This window comes from Hyaena hyaena, unplaced genomic scaffold (assembly GCF_003009895.1).
Source record: "Hyaena hyaena isolate Hyena2069 unplaced genomic scaffold, ASM300989v1 scaffold_31, whole genome shotgun sequence".
NCBI lineage: Eukaryota > Metazoa > Chordata > Mammalia > Carnivora > Hyaenidae > Hyaena > Hyaena hyaena.
Window position 1 is genome coordinate 3,296,732 of NW_024080664.1, and position 18,130 is coordinate 3,314,861.

General features: G+C 50.0%; 1 protein-coding gene across 1 annotated transcript in view; it reads left to right on the forward strand.

The window, feature by feature from the left end:
• The first annotated feature begins 3,974 nt into the window (after positions 1 to 3,974).
• COL6A3 (collagen type VI alpha 3 chain) overlaps positions 3,975 to 18,130 on the forward strand; it is a 78,775-nt gene continuing 64,619 nt past the window's right edge. The window contains 2 exon segments of the mRNA XM_039228600.1: positions 3,975 to 4,173; positions 16,655 to 16,775. Of these exon segments, the coding sequence (XP_039084531.1) occupies positions 16,685 to 16,775 (91 nt within the window). The 5' untranslated portion in view covers positions 3,975 to 4,173; positions 16,655 to 16,684.

The following is an 18,130-nucleotide window of genomic DNA, read 5'->3' on the forward strand; positions in this document are numbered from 1 at the left end:
ATTATATTACCGTATAGACGCGATGTTGTAATTCATTATAATAGTTTGGATCTCTGGGAAGATTTTATCTATTTGCTGGTTTGATGAAGACAGCAGATGGCAGATGGAACTGATCAGAAGAAATGTCGAGGGAGAGGTACAGAAAGAACAACAACAGAGGCCATCTTTGCAGGAGAAGAGGCTCAAAGCCCGAGAGGCAACTAGGTATAGGAGTCCGGTGTGTGACTGAGCCGAAGACCATTTAAATACAATATGGCGTCTATAGTCCCATGTGGGCCCTGCATCACTTCTTTTTGTCTCTCATGTGATACACATAAACACCGCTGTTAGAGCTGAAGGAAACTTCAGAGCTATGTCACAGGTCTGTACTGGTCTGGGGTCCGTACAGGGAAAAGAAGCACCTCTAGCTGTTGTGGGCAGAAAGGATTCTGTTGTGGGGAATTATGGGGGGACAGTGGAGTGGGCTTGGGGCTGGGCCTCCGGGAATGATTCCCGGGACTCTTAGCCTCACCCCTGGCCCTTTCTGGAAGGTGGAGGCTCGGGCTGCCCTGGAGAGCCTGCATGGCCACCACCTGGGGTGGGAACGGACAGGGGATGGGGAGGGACAGGGACACATCCTTGGCTGGAATGTGGACTCTGTGACGTCCAGCCCAGCTGCCCCTGCCCCCCTCCCCGCCCCTTGTCCCCTGGGAAGCTGGAAGTTTCCCTTAGAATTCCGTCCACCCTACACACTCCGACTTTTCCAGAAGAGACAGCTCCTGGCAGCCAAGGACAAGCCTCTGAAACGGGTACAGGTGTGAGCCATCAGTGGCTGACACCCGCTTTGGCTGAGGTGGCGGCTCCAGCCCACGAAGGGTCTGGGGGAGGCTCCCTAGCACCTGCACCCTCTGCCAGCAGAAAATCTCCTGTGTGCACCCCCTGCTTTCCCTACACCACAGTGGAACAGCTACATGGGGAAGCCCAGCTCCCACCCAAGCCCTAAATACTAGCGAACCTGAGAACGGGGCGTGTGCCTCTCTAACCTGTGCAGAAAGATCCAGGAAGAACTAGCAAGGCCAGTTCAACACGATCTTTAAGGGGAAGAACTGAGAGATTCTGTGGCTTAGGAAGTCCCTCAGGTGGCCAGGACCCGGGACCCTCCATGTTGGGATCAGTGCCGATATTTAGATGGTTTCCTCCCGGGAGCAGGTGGCAGAGAGGAACTTAGACATCCCAGTGACAATCTCAAATCCCAGTGATTAAGGGAGAAAACCATAGGGGCCTAAATGCTCTCTCTAGTGAGCACAGAAGAGGGTGCTGGAGGTTCGCCACTGCTCTAGAAGTTTCTTTAGTCACACACTGTGTTGAAGAGGGTCTAGATCACCAATGCTAGGTACAGTTAAATATTATAGAGTGTGGTTCCCGACTGAACAGGAGCTTTTTACTTCTTTAAATCTTGTTCTAAATGATGCATCACCTTTGCCTTTTAAATAACAGTAGTAATGGAATGAGTAAGTCATGGCAATTAAAGATAATAGCAGAGGAATACAGTCAATGGGATCCTAATAGGGATGTATGGTGACACGCTAGCTCTGCTTGTGGTGAGCACCAAATAACATACAGACTGGTCGAATGACTAGTTACATGCCTGTAATGTAACATTGTGTGTGTCAACTATACCTCGATAAAAAAAAAAAAAAAACACAAATTCCTAAAACCAAGGAATATTTGAAAGGAAATAGTTGTATTCTTTTTTAAAAATTTTAATGTTTATTTATTTTTGAGAGCGAGCGAGCGTGAATGGGGGAGGGGCAGAGAGAGGGGAAGACACAGAATCCGAAGCAGCTCCAGGCTCCAAGCTGTCAGCACAGAGCCCGACACGGGGCTCCAAGCCATGAACTGCGAGATCATGACCTGAGCTGAAGTCGGATGCTTAACCGACTGAGCGACCCAGGCGCCCCGGAAATAGTTGTATTCTTGATTGCAAAGAGGAAGTGCCCCGAAGGGGCACACTAAGGCATGCTTGTCCAGTTAACCTCTGTGAGCCACACTGCTCGGGACAGGAGGCTGTAATCGGAGGTTGCCTTGTTTGCAGCAGGTGTTGGCCTTGGACACAGGGCTACCCCCAGTGCTGAACCACCAGACGCCAACCAATGAAGCGCAGCCGATGTCCTCGCAGTGTGGGGCCGGGTCCGCGGCTGCCCTGGGCGATCGGGTCGTGGGGTCGCAGGTGGAGAACCCATGTCCTGCTGAGATGTCTTCTTCCTACACGGCCCACGGGTCACCTGGCTCTGCTCATCTCTTCATCTACGGGCGCCGGACAGGGAATTGCCGCAACGCCACCTCCATCCCTGTCCCCGGGGCTGACGTTCTGCCCGCTGAACCCTGTGGTGGGGAGAGGCTGCGCTGTGTGCATGGAGCTCTCTGCTCTTGCATGTCCTGCGGAAGATTTCCGTGAGGACATGCATTCATTCGAACACAGGCCGCCAGAGGGAAGGTAGCAAGTGCGAAGCTGTTTATGAAGGACAGTGCACTCTCAAGGTGGGGCGAGGTGGCTGCTGCCCTGAGGCCGCAGGGGTCTTTTTTGGCAGTGGGGGTCTTGGGCCACGTGATGGAGTCACGTCTACTGGGGGCTCCTGCCAATCATCGGGGGGGGGGGCTTCCTACTGGTCGGGGGGGGGAGTTTTTGACCCTGCAAGGTTTGCACTGCCTTCCCCCCCCCCTCCCCCCGCAGCTGTGGCTCCTGGTCCACCAGCTCCCTGGGGTGTTACAAGCCACAAGGCCGTGATGTTGAAACCCACTAAGTCAGGGTGTTTTACTCTCAGGCTTGTAATGTGTTGCCGGTGTATCCACCCCGCCTCCCAGCTCGTCTAAGCCGCTGCCTACTCCATGGGGGGCCCGCGTGGTCTCCTGGAATTGTGTCCCTTTCTTCCCTCAACTCGAAGAGGATCATCTGTGGAAAGGAGTTATTGATACCTTTACTCTCCGCACTTGGCTGTGGGAAGATTTCAAAGTCCTAAGTATCTGTTACAGGTCTCTTGATACTTCCCGTTATTCTCACGAAGAGCCCCGTGATGGGGAGGCTCGGGGGTGTTGGAAGCCAGGGTTCCAACTGAGCCCTGGTATGGCCTCCTGCTCCCCCCCACCCCGTTTTCTCGCCTGTGAAATGAGGCCATAATCTTGTCCAACAACAACAAGAGACAAGTATCTATTTAAAGGGCCGGGGCAGTGATGTTTGCGACAACAGAGATACTGTGTATCAAAGCGCAGTGAAATGTGCAAAGCATGGCAGATTGTTTCTCAAGAACTTTCTTGAAGCTCTGAGCGAGCAGAGCATCCTCTGGCCCCTCCAGTGTGTCCTGGAATGGGACCGGCGGCCGCACAGTCAGAACCGTTATGGAGAGAGCTTTTAAAAAAGAAGTCTTCTCATTTTCTTGCCTTTTCCCGGGCGAACAGAGCTTTGCTCAGCAGAAGGCCGAGGAGATGCTAATTGCTGGGTTTTCTATTTGAAAGGGAGGTTATTAGGAGAAGTCTCGATTCAGAAACTTCAAGGAGAAATGGGAGGGCGTGGTGAGGGTGGAGGGGGTAGATTGCATTTCCTGTTTGCCTTTCAGACGGTGTTGGAAAACACTCTCCGGAAAACCCACGGGGGAAAAAATTCCAAAATTCATTCTCTTTGCCACCAGGGGCCCAGCCCGAAAGGTGACGAGTGGAAGAGGTGGATTTCTTTTCGGGAGTTGGGGTTTGCGGGAGTCCAGCTCAAGGCTTGTAGGGTGCAGACAACGTTGGGAGGGTGACATCAGCCTGCAGCGAGGGCCAGAAGCAACAAGGCTCAGAGTCTGGTTTTCATTTACAGTTGGGTCAGGCCCGTGGTGGGGAGGGGGAGAGGAGGGGTCGGGAGGAGGGGAGGAGAGGAGGAGGGAAGGAGGAGGGGGAGGAGGAGGAGCTGGAGAAAGCCCTGACTGTATCCCTGGATCGGGTCCAGTTTGGAGCTCAGTCTTCCACTGAGGGCCGCTGAGCTCTCCTGCCCTCCATCCAGCCTCCTGCGAGAACCCTGAGGGGCTTCCTGCTCCGCCGGAGCCCCGCTCCTGCAGAAAGGAAAGCAGACGCAGCGAGCCGGAGAAACATGCATCAGATTCGACCCTAAGTGCACACAGGAGCCCAGGGACACGCACGTCTTCAGGTTCGCTCAGGGTAAGTGCGATTGGTCCTCTGCTTTCCCGAGTCTGTGGGTGAGGAGAAAATGCTTTGAACCTGCTGATCGTTTCTAGGAGGCTCTCGCGTTCACTCCGCTAGAATCCATTTTCTGGACGTGTTCTTGGTCTCTGGAAGATTCTGCTGAGTTGCCTTTCTGGGTTGGTGGCCCCTGGGTTTCTCCAAGTCAGTTAGGGCTGCGGCTTGCCCGAGAGTGTGGGGCTGCCGTCGGGGGGGCGCCGCGGGCTTTCTCTGCCCATCCCACGCCGGGCCGCTGTGGTGATTCTGGCCTCACGGCCGTCTGTTTGACGTCCGCTCCCCTGGCACTCGCTGGGGACCTGCTCTGTTAGCAGACGCACCTTTGTGGGGATTCAAGAGCTACTCTGTTGAATAGCTCTTCGGGGGAGATTCTCTCGGAATTCTCTCAGCTGGGGCTGTCAGACAGGCTTCCCGGCCGGCCTGGCGTGGGCGGGGGCTGGTGGAGCACGTCTGAGGCCTTTGGGGGTGACTTTGGTGCCCAGGCTCAGGGCAAGTCAAGAGGTGGTTCCCCAGCCGGTACCACCAGGCCTTCCTCTTTTTAGGAAGCTGAGGTCACTGTTGGAGTCTTTACCCTCGGGAGTGGCATAAAGGGGCTGCCGAGGTCGGAGGAGGAGAAGGCATTTGGTGTCTGGGCCGTGTGCCCACTGGATAAGGCAGGGCTCCTGGGACCGAGGGCCCGGCCGGTGGTGGGTGCCCACACGCGGTGCAGGGGGCAGAGCCGGGACGCCCCGGGCCTGTTCCTGGCCGGGAGTGCGGGACGTGGGTCCTCTATCACCCACGATGGAAAGTCCTGACAGCTGCCACCCTGCTTGGGGACCTGTTTCAAGAGCCTGCTGTGTTAGAAAGTGGCCCGGGGTGGAAGCATGGGTGCGGGTCCCTGGGAAGACCCGGGGGGCTGCTGGGGGGAGCAGAGAAACAAAAATCACAGCCTGGCCCCGGGAGCAAACTCAGACAGAGGCCGGGCTGGACACCCAGAACAGACGGCCCTGTGTACAGGGGTGGGTCCTGCCCCCGGAGGGAGCATGGGCCGCTGACCCGTGTGAGCCCCCTTCTTGCCCTGCACACGGCTATCCCCACACGAGAGCTGTAGGGTCCGAGAGCTGCAAAGGGGCTCGGAGCTCATGTGGGAGGATTCTTCCCGACCCAGCATCCCCCAGCCCCCCAGGGCATCTGTTCTTAACACTTTACAAACCTGAACAGAAATAGCTTTAAAAATCAAATATTCTTTGTCCCTAACCAATGTTCTGTTAAAAAGCAGTTGGCTGTTGGACAAGGTCAGAACTTCTGCGCTCTTTGCTGGGCGAGAGGTAAGGGCAGAGATTCTTGGTTGGAAGCCCCTTGAGGTGTGGCTCCGTGGTTTTAAAGACGCAGATTTGGGGGGGGGGGCGCGGGGCTCAAATACTCACAGAGACCACAGAGCCAGTAGGTGGCCGAGATGGTAGTAAAACCATCACCATTTCAGGAAAGCAGGCGCCCTAGCAGTGGAGGAGCCCAAACTGACTCACATCCCCCGACGTTAGTGTCCTTCTGTCCCGTTCTGCTCTAAGTAACGGGAAAATTGGTCCAGGCCCCCCGGCTCTCCCAGCCCAGCGGATGGAGATGGACGTGCCAGGAGCTGGCAGGCAGGCGGGGACGTTAGCTGCAGAATCTGAGAGCTGAGCAGGCCTCCTTCCTTCAGGTCACCTCTGGGGTTGGGGCCATGAGGGGCGGGAGCTGTATTTTACTTCGTTCTTAATGTAGGCTTGTTGCTGAGGGTGAAGAACAGGGGTGGGGAGGTGAGGGGCTTTCTGTAGGGACTCAACCTAAAGGAACGGCCATGTGATCTTGACCGTCTTTGTTGAGGCAAGGGGTCGTCGTTACCAGGAGGCTGAGCATTCTCACTCCCTACTCCGGCACCGAGAAAGCTGTCAAGGAGACACTGGGTGGAGCCCGGGACCTGGAGGGAATGGAGCCCCGCAGGTGGAGAAGCCTGGTCACCCTGCCTTTTTCCTATGGCGGAATTGGAGGGTGTGGCCACCCCGCCTTCCTGGGAAGCGGCCGGGGAAACGTCTAGATGGTTAGCCCTTGGCCCCGGCATCTTCCTTGCCCCACCCCCATGTCTTGGCTCTCCGCTGACGCATCTATGGCAAATGTCCAAATGAGGGGTCGTAAGGACATTTTTGATATCAATTCTTTCTGACCAGAAAGGTCTTTCTTTCTGCACCTCCCTTTGTAACACAGGGTTCAGGATGCATATATCTCCCTCTGTCCTCGGGAGCGCCGTTTGTTGTTTTTTGTTGCTTAGAAACTTACCCATCCCTGATGATAAAGTAGGGGGAGACGTCCGTAATCGATGATCGGTGATCAATTCCTGTGAGGCTCCCCCTCTGACTGTAGTTTGGGGTTAGGAGGCCCCAGAGGCCACTGCTCTAAGCCAGCTTGAAACCAGTCTTCTGTCCCTTTTGAAAGTCGAGAGAGAATTCCTGCCCTGGGAGCTCGCTCAGCGTGTTTGGACAGCGCGGTGAAGGATGGTCCTTACCAGCAGCCTGCACTGCCGGCCACTTTTATGTGAAATTCCACAGTTAGGGTTTAAAAATCACCAACAAGCCACAACTTCTGCCCTGTGAGACCGTCACGCAAGGCGTGTGGACGGCCTTGGCCCACGGTTTGATTTGACCATTACTTGTTGTCACTGTCCTTTCGGATGAACCTGGCGATCTGTTACCTCTTGGAGAAGAATCCCAGGCTGTTTCCCCATCCGAGGGGGACACGGAGTGGCAGGCGGCTATTGCCCAGCGACCTGCAGGCTGCCAGGGTGACTTCGCCGTGGAAATGGGGGCGGTCAGAACCACACCACTGCTGCCTAGACAGCGAGGGCTGGAGGAGCGACCTGACATTAAAAAGTCATAGTAGTAGCTCTAGCCCAGGAAACGGAAGCCCAATGTGATGTAAATTTTGAAGCAGGAAAGCATTAAAAAGTTCCTGTACATCCAGCCAGCTTTGAGCAAGACAAGGACGATTCTCTTCATCCCCGCCTTTCCAGATATGGTTTCTGTCTTTCCAGTGTAAAAATTCTGGAAGGTTCTCCCACGCTTTACAGAAAAGATGCTCTTGGATCTGAAGCATGGGCAGTGGCTGCCTCACACTTGGCACACACTGCGTCCTGATTTACAAAGGGGAGATTCTCCTCATGATGTTCATCTGTGGAAGAATAATTTTTAACACCTTCTGATCTCCTGGGTCTGTTCTTGGAGGGAGACAAAATTCTGGGTTAGCACATTCACCGGGGTGTAGCCTTTCCTGAAAACGCAGTATGGTTTTCTTTCCTCTAGGGGGCGGTGTATCTTCCCGAGCCCCAGAAAAATCTCCAAGGGTGGGAGTCGTTCAGGGTGGGGTTTTTGGGTTTGCAGGGGTTGACGGACATCTCAACAGGGCTCATGGGTAACTTTATACTGTTTAAACACGTATATTTTTAAATGTGCCCATAGTATCTGAAGTAGATATAAATTTAGAATTTTATTATTTTTTTTTTCTGTGCTCAGGGATTGAAGTGAAATTATGCCTTGAAAACGAGGCATTCTGTACTCTGAAAAGGTTTTCATTACAAGGGCACTAACCATATAAGAACTTATAAAGGAAACGTTTTATGCACATCTCCTAAGAAAAGTTTAAATTAACAGTAAGTTGTTTCAGAACCGAAGTGAATTCGCATATTCATGGCTTGCTGTGTCTGCGTAGAATTTTTGAACCGTAAAGCAGGCAGTAGTAATGTCAAGGTAGTGAACCGATCCAGGGACTCCTGGACTTCTCATTACCAGCCCTTTGCTGCTTTCCCCCAATGGGCGACTTGTTTGAACAAATTTTAAAAAATGCACAGACTACGATAATTATGAATGTCCCATTTTAAATCTTGGTTAATTAAAAAAAAACTATATTGCTGACTTTCAGGCTTATTGTTTACCTGAGCTATCCAGTGTTAGGATTCCGAAGGACAGAATTCCAGCTCCGAGAGAAGGAACCTAACCTTCTATTCTATCCATGTGCTCTATTCATCCAAGCTGGATAAGCCTTGCTCTGCTCATGGCTTGGAGCTTTGGGGTTGGGGGTTACAGGAATGACTGTACATAGACCCTGTCCTCTGACTGGCAAGTATGTGATTTCAATACTTTTAAATATCAAAACATGACTACCTTGGTGGATGCTTTCTCCACACCCTTGACAGTTGAGACGAAGGAATGGGAACACAGAGAGGTGCATTACTGGTTTGAGGTCACACCGCTAGTAGTAAAGCAAAATCAGAATTTCTGGGCTCCTCTGCCCATGGTAGTGCACGCCCATCAGCTGATATCCAGGACTGGGAATATCCAGGGAGTAAAAGTCCTTAGAGAATATTCTAGAGTGTCATGTGAAGAAGGCACTTCTACCCATTGGCCCGTCTTCTATGCAGTAGTGTATTATTACAAGTTTACTGAGCAGAGAAGTAATTATTACTTTAAAAAAATCTGGAAAGAAAAAGGAGAGGAGAAAAGTAAGACAAACATGTAAAGTTCTGCCAAAGCCCTTCCCCAAGGCAAAGTGTTAATCTTTTAGAGGGGTCTGGCTGCGTCTAGTCTAGCATAATCCTGCCGTTCTCCTGAATTCGAAGACTCAGGAAATACCGGGAAACATTTGCGAGTTAGGAGTGGCCTGGGGAAAGCCCAGTAGGAAATAGCTGAATAACATTTCCCTGGTGTGTGCTATACATTTAGTTTTCATGGACCCAGAGCATCGAGAGTTGGCCACAGGACGGAAGAGCTCCTGCGGCAGTTTAATTTGAAAATTAAAAATCGAACAGCAGCTGGAGATGACTCAGGTCTCAAGGGAAGCCATTCCAGGAAACTGGTTTTTCTCTTCTGGAATCTTCATCAGTTGATTCAGCAGCCCAGGGCCAGCAGCCAGAGTGAGCGCCAGCTCAGCTGAGGCTCACAGATTGCCCGACATGCCCCTGGGGGCCTCTCTGTTTCTCGTGGGAGCAGCAGGATCCCCATCCCTGGTCGGGCCCAGGGCAACAGCTGAGGGGAAATAGTCGCTCAGCCTTACCTGTCAGGGCATCAGCCTATTGGCCTTATTTTCTGCATAAGATGAGTGAGCCTGGGGAGATCAGCTGATCTTTACTGGTAGAGAGGTAAGGAAGTAGGATTTTTCCAGGCTCTTACACTGAAGCCGGTGTTGAGAATATGGTATCCCAGTCTCAACTTAGGGTTGAGTCTGTTTTAAATGAACTGGTCTTCTGGTTCACTTGATGGTGAATCAGAGTAGAAAACACACAATGTTTAACTTTTCCTTACAGTATGAGAACACGTTAGCCACTTTGAATAAAATTCAGCCACGGAACGCCACGGCTTTGGAGAGGCAGGTAGCCCTAAAAGTCTGTGGCCAAGAAAGGAAGAGAGGCAGATGGAAGCCAGCACCGTTCGCGGGGCTGGAATGGAATGGGTGTTTGCGCAATTTCTTTAGAAGCCTTTTCTAAGGCATTCTCTTCCTTAATGTTGAATCCGATCTAGTCTCTGCTCGACGTTTATAATTAGCAATATAAACGGAGAAGAGCCGTGTCTGGCTGCCTTATAGTTAAGAGGGTAACATGTTTTCTGCATTTGCACAGTGGGGTGTGTAGCTTTTCTGACTACAGCACACGTGGAGCTTTCTACTTCACGGTTACTATGTTGGACCCTAGGAATATGTCTTTAAATAGATTTCCAAATAACTGGCCCTTAATCTGAAGGATCTTCAAGCTGCCTTTATGGGGGGAAAGAAGCTAACCCTGACGGCGCTCAGCACGTGCTTGCCCGTGACCTCCTCCAGGGAGGAGGTTACTTGCAAGGGAAGGTCCAAACCCCCTCCTCCTTTTTGTCTTGCTCTATTTATAATGTTTTAAATGCTTCTTAAAATTTATTTTTGAGAGACAGGGACAGAGCACGAGTGGGGGAGGGGCAGAGAGAGAGAGGGAGACACAGAATCCGAAGCAGGCTCCAGGCTCTGAGCTGTCAGCACAGAGCCCAATGCGGGGCTTGAACCCATGACCTGTGAGATCATGACCGGAGCTGAAGTCAGTCGCTCAACTGACTGTGCCACCCCGGCACCCCTGTCTTGCTCTATTTAAATACAGAAGCTGCTGAACGGGTATTGTTTTACTTGATTTTACCAGGAGGAGCCGAACATCAAAGATGGTGAGTCGGGTACTCAGTGTCCAGCAAGGACACCGTGGGTGGCAATGAGGCCACACCAAGACACATAATCAGAAGAGTTCAAATTTTGCTATCACAGGAACCTTGTTCAGAGCCCTGATCAAGCAGATAATTGCTTGCAGATACGTACGCATGGCTGATATTCTCTTCTCTTGTGCACTTTCAGTGAAGCAAAAGAAGAGATTCAAGTTGTAAAATAAAGTTAAGAAAACCACCTTCTGATCGAGAGGGGTCTTCTTAGGGTTCTCCAAATCATTTGAGGATCCCCCCCCGAAGTTCTTTCAAATGGCAGACCTACGCTAAATTCCACCTTCTTCCTTCCCTAACGAGAACCTAATGAATCCTTTCAGCTTTCTCCCTGGGGACCAGGATGGGGACTCCTTTCCCAGGATTCAGGCAAGAGAGGAAGTGGGGTGAGAGGGGAGGGGTGGCAGCCAGCTCAGGGCCCCTGGGGGTTCCTGAAGTGTGAGTCACAGCAGAGACGACGCACGCCCACCCTGGGCTCTTACACCTTCTGTAGCTCCCATGTGAAACAGGACGTCAGGAGTTAACACAAGCCCTTGAACTTGGTAGCAGCAGCAGCCTGGTTTGAAAAAGCGGTGCTTGGAGAAGACGGAATAAATGCTCTCAAAATGGAGCCTCTGGAAGTATTTAAGCCTTTGTTTCAAAATGATTTCCTTGTGTGCATGTGTGTGTCTCTTTCTTAAAAAAGCTTTCCAGACATGGAAAATGAAACAGCTTTGGAGTAGACTTAATGGAAACTAATTTCACAGGGTTGCTAAATGGCTGGGGAGGGTCTTCGGAATATGACCGAATGTGAGTGCAAGTTGGAGGTCCGAGTAAAGCAATCTTTGCGATAAGAGGTATCTTTTTAAGTTTCAAATGGGCAGCTGCAGAAGAGAAAAAGCACCCCGAGTGCTTTTCAGAACGAGGCGAAGTGAAAAAAGGAATCACTAATGCTGAATAGAACATTCGATGAAGTTCTACTATTGAATCTTTTGCCCTTTGGACACAGACTCTGTGACACAAAGCAGCACCTCACCCCACCCAACCCAAGGGGCTCAAGCAGCCAGTTCGGACTTTTTTTTTTTTTTTTTTTTTTCATATTTAAAAGAAGAGCAACAGACAAATGGATTCTGTTGACACAGAATATGTCACCAGAGAAGTCTATTTTCTCCCCCAAAGAGATGGGGAGTTTCCTGGAGTCCTTCCCACGGGCTTTGCCATCGTGGACTCCGGTTAGGACTCTGGGTCTATATTGTTTTATCTACGTGGGCCTTGGGCATGTCGCTTTGCCTCTCCTGGTTTCAGTTTCCTGGCTTTGCAGTGGGGCCAGGGCAGGGGGGAGGCAGCCATGGGACGACATGAAATCCCAACGCGAGCTAGACGCGCAGTCAGTGTTACTTGTGCTGCCTTGTCTCTATTTCCTGGGCTGGGGGGGAGGTTGGGGGGAGAAGGGTAATGAGATCATGGCTGCCTCCTTCTCCCTTATTAAAATGAGCAAGGCTGGGGGCGCCTGGGTGGCTCAGTCCGTTAAGCCGACTGAGCCTCAGGTCATGATCCCACAGCTTGTGGGTTCGAGCCCCACATCGGGCTCTGTGCTGACAGCTGGGAGTCTGGAGCCTGTTTCCGATTCTGTGTCTCCCTCTCTCTCTGCCCTTCCCCCGCTCACACTCTGTTTCTCTCTCTCTCAAAAATAAACAGACATTAAAAAAAATTTTAAATGAGCAAGCCCCATGATCACTGGGGGAGACAATGTTTGACATCTTTTAAAAACTTCAGTTTTAAAAATCGGGACCCTGCGACATGATAAATAGAACAGATTTAATTGCAAACAGAAACATTAACAAAATATTCAACAGCTGGGCCAGGAACGCTTGGGCCACAGGACTGGATCACAGGCATGATGGCCAGAAAACGTTTTCCCACCTGGGAATTCAGCTCAGCCAAGCCACGAGGGCTCATCCATCGTGAGCGAGGTGTGGATAACTCATCATGACACAGGCGTCATCTCCAGAGTGGGAAGAGCTCTTCCCTTCGGCCTCTACTGCCCTCTGCTCCCCACCCCTCCCCTCCCTTCCCCTCTCCTCTGTAAATGGGCACGTTTTGGAAAAGACAATTCCTATGCACTGCACTTTGCATCTCAATGGGTAGCACTTTCTTTATGGGGCTTCTTGCTCTTTTAAAGATGAATATCTTGGAAATAAACATTTTTACGTGTAACTTTCAACCAATGTAAAATCCATTTTCCTTAGAGAATAGCTTGAAGTAAGTAATGCCTCGGAAAGATATTACAGATTTCATCCCATTCCCATTTAGATGTTACGAGCTTTGTCAAAAATGAGAAGATTACTTTGGACTTTCTCAATAGAGGGCCCATGCGATGTTTACTGTAAGAGAGGATCGGTGGATTCCAAGAAGTCAGATGTGAGGCCCTGTGAGATATAGGGATGGTTAGAAAGCCATTAGTAACTGCTGATCACACAATGCATCCCATGCCGTTGGTCCAGATCACAGGCAGGGGGCCCCTGGCTCTCCCGTCAGTGGTGGGTGGGCAGATCTTGTCTGTTTTTCTCTTCCTGGATTTCACGGTCTATCGCTTTCCGATGAAGCCCTGTGATATTCTCTTGCTCTAATTCTTAAACAAAGTACTACATACAATCTTGCATTTTGTACATGGATCAAATATTTTTAACTATTGAGATTTGCATTAAAGTTTTTCGTTGAAGCAGTACTGCTTACACTTTGGGGCGGGAGGTAGAATGGATGATTTTAGAGTCACATGCAAACGTGGATCCTACCCCCAGAAAAATCCCATGTACACAAATACAGTTTTGTACACATTTGTGGGAGGTCGGCCAACCCTTTGAAATTTGTGGATCCCACATTTTAAAAAAGTTCTTGACCAATTATAATATTACAGGTTGTTTTGGAAAGGACTGGTTATATTTTTGGAAAGAATCTGGGAAAATTTAAATAGCATGGACAATTTTCCCATAAAACGGTTTTCTAGTAGGATGCTTAGTGCTGACAGAAAAATGCAATATTTGATTGTAATAGGAAGACTCAAGAATAGCACGTGTACGATGTACGTTTACATTGTTCTAAAGTGTGTATCTCCAATTCATTGAGAACACACATAAAAAATTACAGACATTGGATATCCTTTTTTTCTCCCTCCAAAAGAAAAACTCGGGAATAGGCCTAGCAGGGTGTGGGGGAAGGGAAGTATGGCCGGATGGAAAGATCTGGAAGATTCCCAGGGTGGAGCATGTGCTTGATCAAGGGATTTCTAGAGTGCGGAGGGGCTGATGCTTGGGCTGTGTTGGAAGGTCATCCTCAGCAGAGAAAACAGACCAACCAGCCAAGCAGTGCCTGTGGGGAGTGTCCTGAGTGCCAGCCAGGACTCAACCAGGGCTTGGGGACACCGTGGAACCAAAGCACTGGGCACTGGGGACTGCCCTTTCTCTGTTGTATAAATCCGTGTCCAATGTGTGTTCACCGGTTCAAGCCAAGATGGTTGGGCCGTGCCTTTGAAATGTTGCCATTATCGGTACTCGCTGTCACCTTCTTGTAAGAAAGAAAGATGTCCTCTTGCTGACCAGTCCCCTGCTCATCATTAGAACAACTTTTTCTTTGCAGCATAGGTACATTTCCAAGAGAAAGCTGGCTCAACGGGTGGTTCTATTTTAGCTGCTGAGAATGTCTTCAAGCTCAGAATTGGAATCACAGGGTAGATCTGTCTCCTCACAGGTGATGCTTTTGTTGACTTTCCTTGGAAATTCAAAGGCACAGTGGACCTTGGAATCTACTCTCTTGTTTATGGTTTTATCTTTCTCTCTCCTCCAACTTTTGGCAGGCTGGCCGGGGGCCCACACTCTGTGCCTTGCCGTTCCTCACAGCTGGGCCACAAGATGTTGGACTCCAGCTTCTCCCTCCGGGCCTGACCCCTGGCAGGCACAGCCATGGGCCTGAGCTCTGTTTTCCTTTGTGCTCCCTGTACCCGTGTGCTTAGGTGGCAGACTCCACAAGGGGCTGCCTCTTTGTGCTCCTTGGCCCCTGATGCCGTCCTGCTGAGCAGTTCAACTGGACACTAGTCCTCTGCCAAGGCCACGTCACTCGTTAGTCAGATAGACTTTCCTCTGCTGTCACGAGTTGTGTTATTCCGTAGGGCAGCATCGACAATATCAGACCGTCCTTAACGTTGGCCTCCTTAGGCGGTGTGGGGAGGGTGGCGCCCCTGCATGCACAGCGGACAGCCGGGAAGAGACTCGCTGGGCCCATGGAGTGCCTGGGGCAAGAGGAAGGTCACGCTAGAAAGGGGAAGCAGGTGCAAAAGCTTAGGCCTTCGGTGGAGCTGACTTCGTAGCTCAGCCAATACTGAGGCAGAAATAATTTTTGCACCAGGTCCTGATGTTACATCAATTTTTTTTTTTTTTAACTTTAGAGAGAGACAGAGAGAGCGTAAGCTAGGGAGAGGGGTGGAGGGAGAGAGAGGGAAACCCAAGCAGCCTCCATGCTTAGCCACAGAGCCTGATGTGGGGCTCAATCCCACGAACTGTGAGATCATGGCCTGGGCGGAAACCAAGAGTCGATGCTTAACTGCCCGATCCACCCCGGCGCCCCTGTGAATCCGTTTCTGATAGTTGGATACGTCCCGTAAGTGGAGTCTTGCAGGGTGTCTTTTTGTAACGGGCTCATTTCACTTACCCTAGCATCCTCAAGGTTCATCCATGTTTTAGGAATATGGTAGGATTTCTCTCTTTTTAAAGGCGGAAGAATGTTTCATTGTATGCTTATGTCACGTTTCTCTTTACCCCTTCACCCATCGACGGGCGTTTATGTTGTTTCCACCTCTTGGCTATTGTGACTGGTACCGCAGTGAAATGGGGTGTGCATACATTTCTTTGCCATCCTGTTTCATTTATTTTGGATATATGCCCAGAAGTGGGATTGCTAGGTTATGCAGTCATTCTTTTTTTAATTTTTTGAGGAACCTTCATAGAGTTTTCTATAGTGGCTGCATTGTTTAACATTCCCACCAACAGGGCAGAAAGCGTCCAGTTTTCCTGCATCCTCATCAATAATCATTATTCACTATTTTTTCAATAGTAGTCATTCTAATGAGTGTGAGGTGATGGCCCATTGTGGTTTTGATTTATTTGCATTTCTCTGATGATTAAGGATGTGTTGAATATCTTTTCATTATGCTTATTGGCCATTTGTGTATCTTCTTTGGAGCAATGTCTGTTCAAGCCCTTTTCCCATTTTTATTTTATTTATTTTTTTAAGAGACAGAGAGAAAGAGCACGCGTCAGTGGGGGAGGGGCACAGGGAGAGACTGACTCTTTTTTTTTTTTTTAACATTATTCACTTCTGAGAGATGGAGAGAGACAGAGAGCATGAGTGAGGGAGGGGCAGAGAGAGAGGGAGACATAGGTTCTGAAGCAGGCTCCAGGATCCGAGCTGTCAACACAGAGCCCAACATGGGCCTCAAACTCATGAACCGTGAGATCACGACCTGAGCCAAAGTCAGACGTCCAACTGACTGAGCCACCCAGGTGCACTGGGAGAGACAGGCTCTTAAGCAGGCTCCATGCTCAGCGCAGAGCCCGATGCTGGGCTGGATCCCATGACCATGGGATTGTGACCTGAGCCAAAATCAAGAGTCGGACACTCAACCCACTGAGCCACCAAGGCGCCTCAAACCCTTTTCCCATTTTGAAATCAGATTATTTTGATGTTGTTGAGTTGTGGGAGTTCTTTATATCTTCTGGATTTGAACCCCTCATCAGATATGTGGTTTGTGAATATTTTCTCCCATTCTGCAGGCCACGGCCGTGTTGGCACACGCTCTGATGTGGGCAAAGCCCACTCCCTCCATGAACTGAAGAGTTCCTGTGGAATCCTTTCAGACACGATCTACAGATAAGCTGGGTGTCACAGACCTTCCACTCTCTGTGGCCACAAATACCTTTACTCTTGACTCTCTCTCTCTGCCATTTGTTGGGTGACAGGCCGTTGTTGCCACCTCCATCTGAGAGACACGGAGTTCAACTACCCATTTTGTTTTATCTTATTTTGGCTGTGACCAAAGGAATACAATCACCGGATTCAAAGATTTTCATGGACTGTTTAGTCAAAATTCTTTTTTGTAAAAGGGCTAAATCCTTGATGCAGCAATTTGCAGTCTGAGCCTCAGAACTGATCATTTTGCTCTGCCCCCTTTTCTTGTTCAGGTTCCCACTTGGTGCTCAGACACGTTCAAAATGAGGAAACATCGACACTTGCCCTTGGTGGCCATCTTTTGCCTCTTTCTCTCAGGCTTTTCTCTTACCCGTGCCCAACAACAGCAAGCAGGTAAGATCCAGAAACATTTATTACTTTTATTTACAGGAAGATGTTCGCTGATGTTTAGATCCTAGACCTCGTGAGCTTGAGCTAGAACTTAGATGTGATTTAAGGGATGGTGGAGCCCTGTCTCTCAGGACGTTCATTCAATGCATAGACTTCTCCAGCTGCTCTTCATCCAGTGAGAGATGGCCTACTTTTACTAACACTTGGGTTTGATATCTTGGAGTTGGTTTGCAAGTGGTTTGTTTTTACATTGGGTGTGAGCAGAATGCTTGTATCACAAACACTTCACCGAAATGAAGGGCTTTTCCACATTCCTGGCCTTGGTTTGGCCTCACAGCACCTAAAACCAGGACAAGACAATTATTGAGAGTAAACATTATTTTCCTTGAAAATGAAACACCCGGATCACCCTCTTTCTATAGTTCTGGACACAAAGACGTTTTTCATCTAGAATCATCCAGTCTTAAAAAAAACGTGTTTCCCCACATGATGAAAAAAAAAAAAGATCCAAATTAACCCTCTTAAGAATTTGCTTGCGGAGTTTTAGAAAACTTAGAAATGCTTCACGCACTGTGAGTTTGGAAGGATGGCCCTGAGTCTTTCTCTCCTTTGCCTGGAGAGCTGTGTCTCAGGCGGGGATTTTCCCACTGGGCACAGTGGTCCTTAGATGGCGGGAGGTGAGCACTGCCTCAAGGAAAGGGGAGCTGCTTGGGGCATCAGGGTAATCTGAGGTAAGTTGAGTCCGGAGCTGGCTGTCTACGGCCAGCCTGGCCCACAGCTGCAGAAGGACACGCCTCGGGCACCCTCAGCCTGGCTCCCTGAGCTTCCTGCCCCCCACCGTCGAGAGGGGATTGGATTCTCTCAGAAAAAGATGAATGATATCCCACATCTGTGAAGGCTCTTCTGGTCCTGAAAAACACGTAGTTAACTAGTTAGGGTACCTTGCTTCATTCTAAAAAGTCTGGGAAAAATGAGACCTTGCTTTTCTCTCCAGTTATTCAAGTCTTCAATTTAGGAAGACATACTACGTTTATTTTTCTTGCAAAGTGCCCCACGCATCGGACACTAGTTGGTGTAAAATGGTTGTTTTCACTGTTCCTTCTTCTCGAGGCCCCTTCATTTCAGAGCCAAAAATGAAGAAGGAATTTAGAAGATGGTGGTTGGTTATCTTTGATGGGATGGCTTGGTCTCCTCAGGTGGGTGTCGGGGCTCAAACTATCACAGAGAATCATGCTTGAGTTAAAAGACACTTCAGGGCATGTTTTCGCCCCCATTCTGGAGCCTGCTACCAGTTCATGGATGGGGTTCATTGTATACGGAACTTGGGCCAGCGGTTGCTCACCACCAGGTGTCCCCGT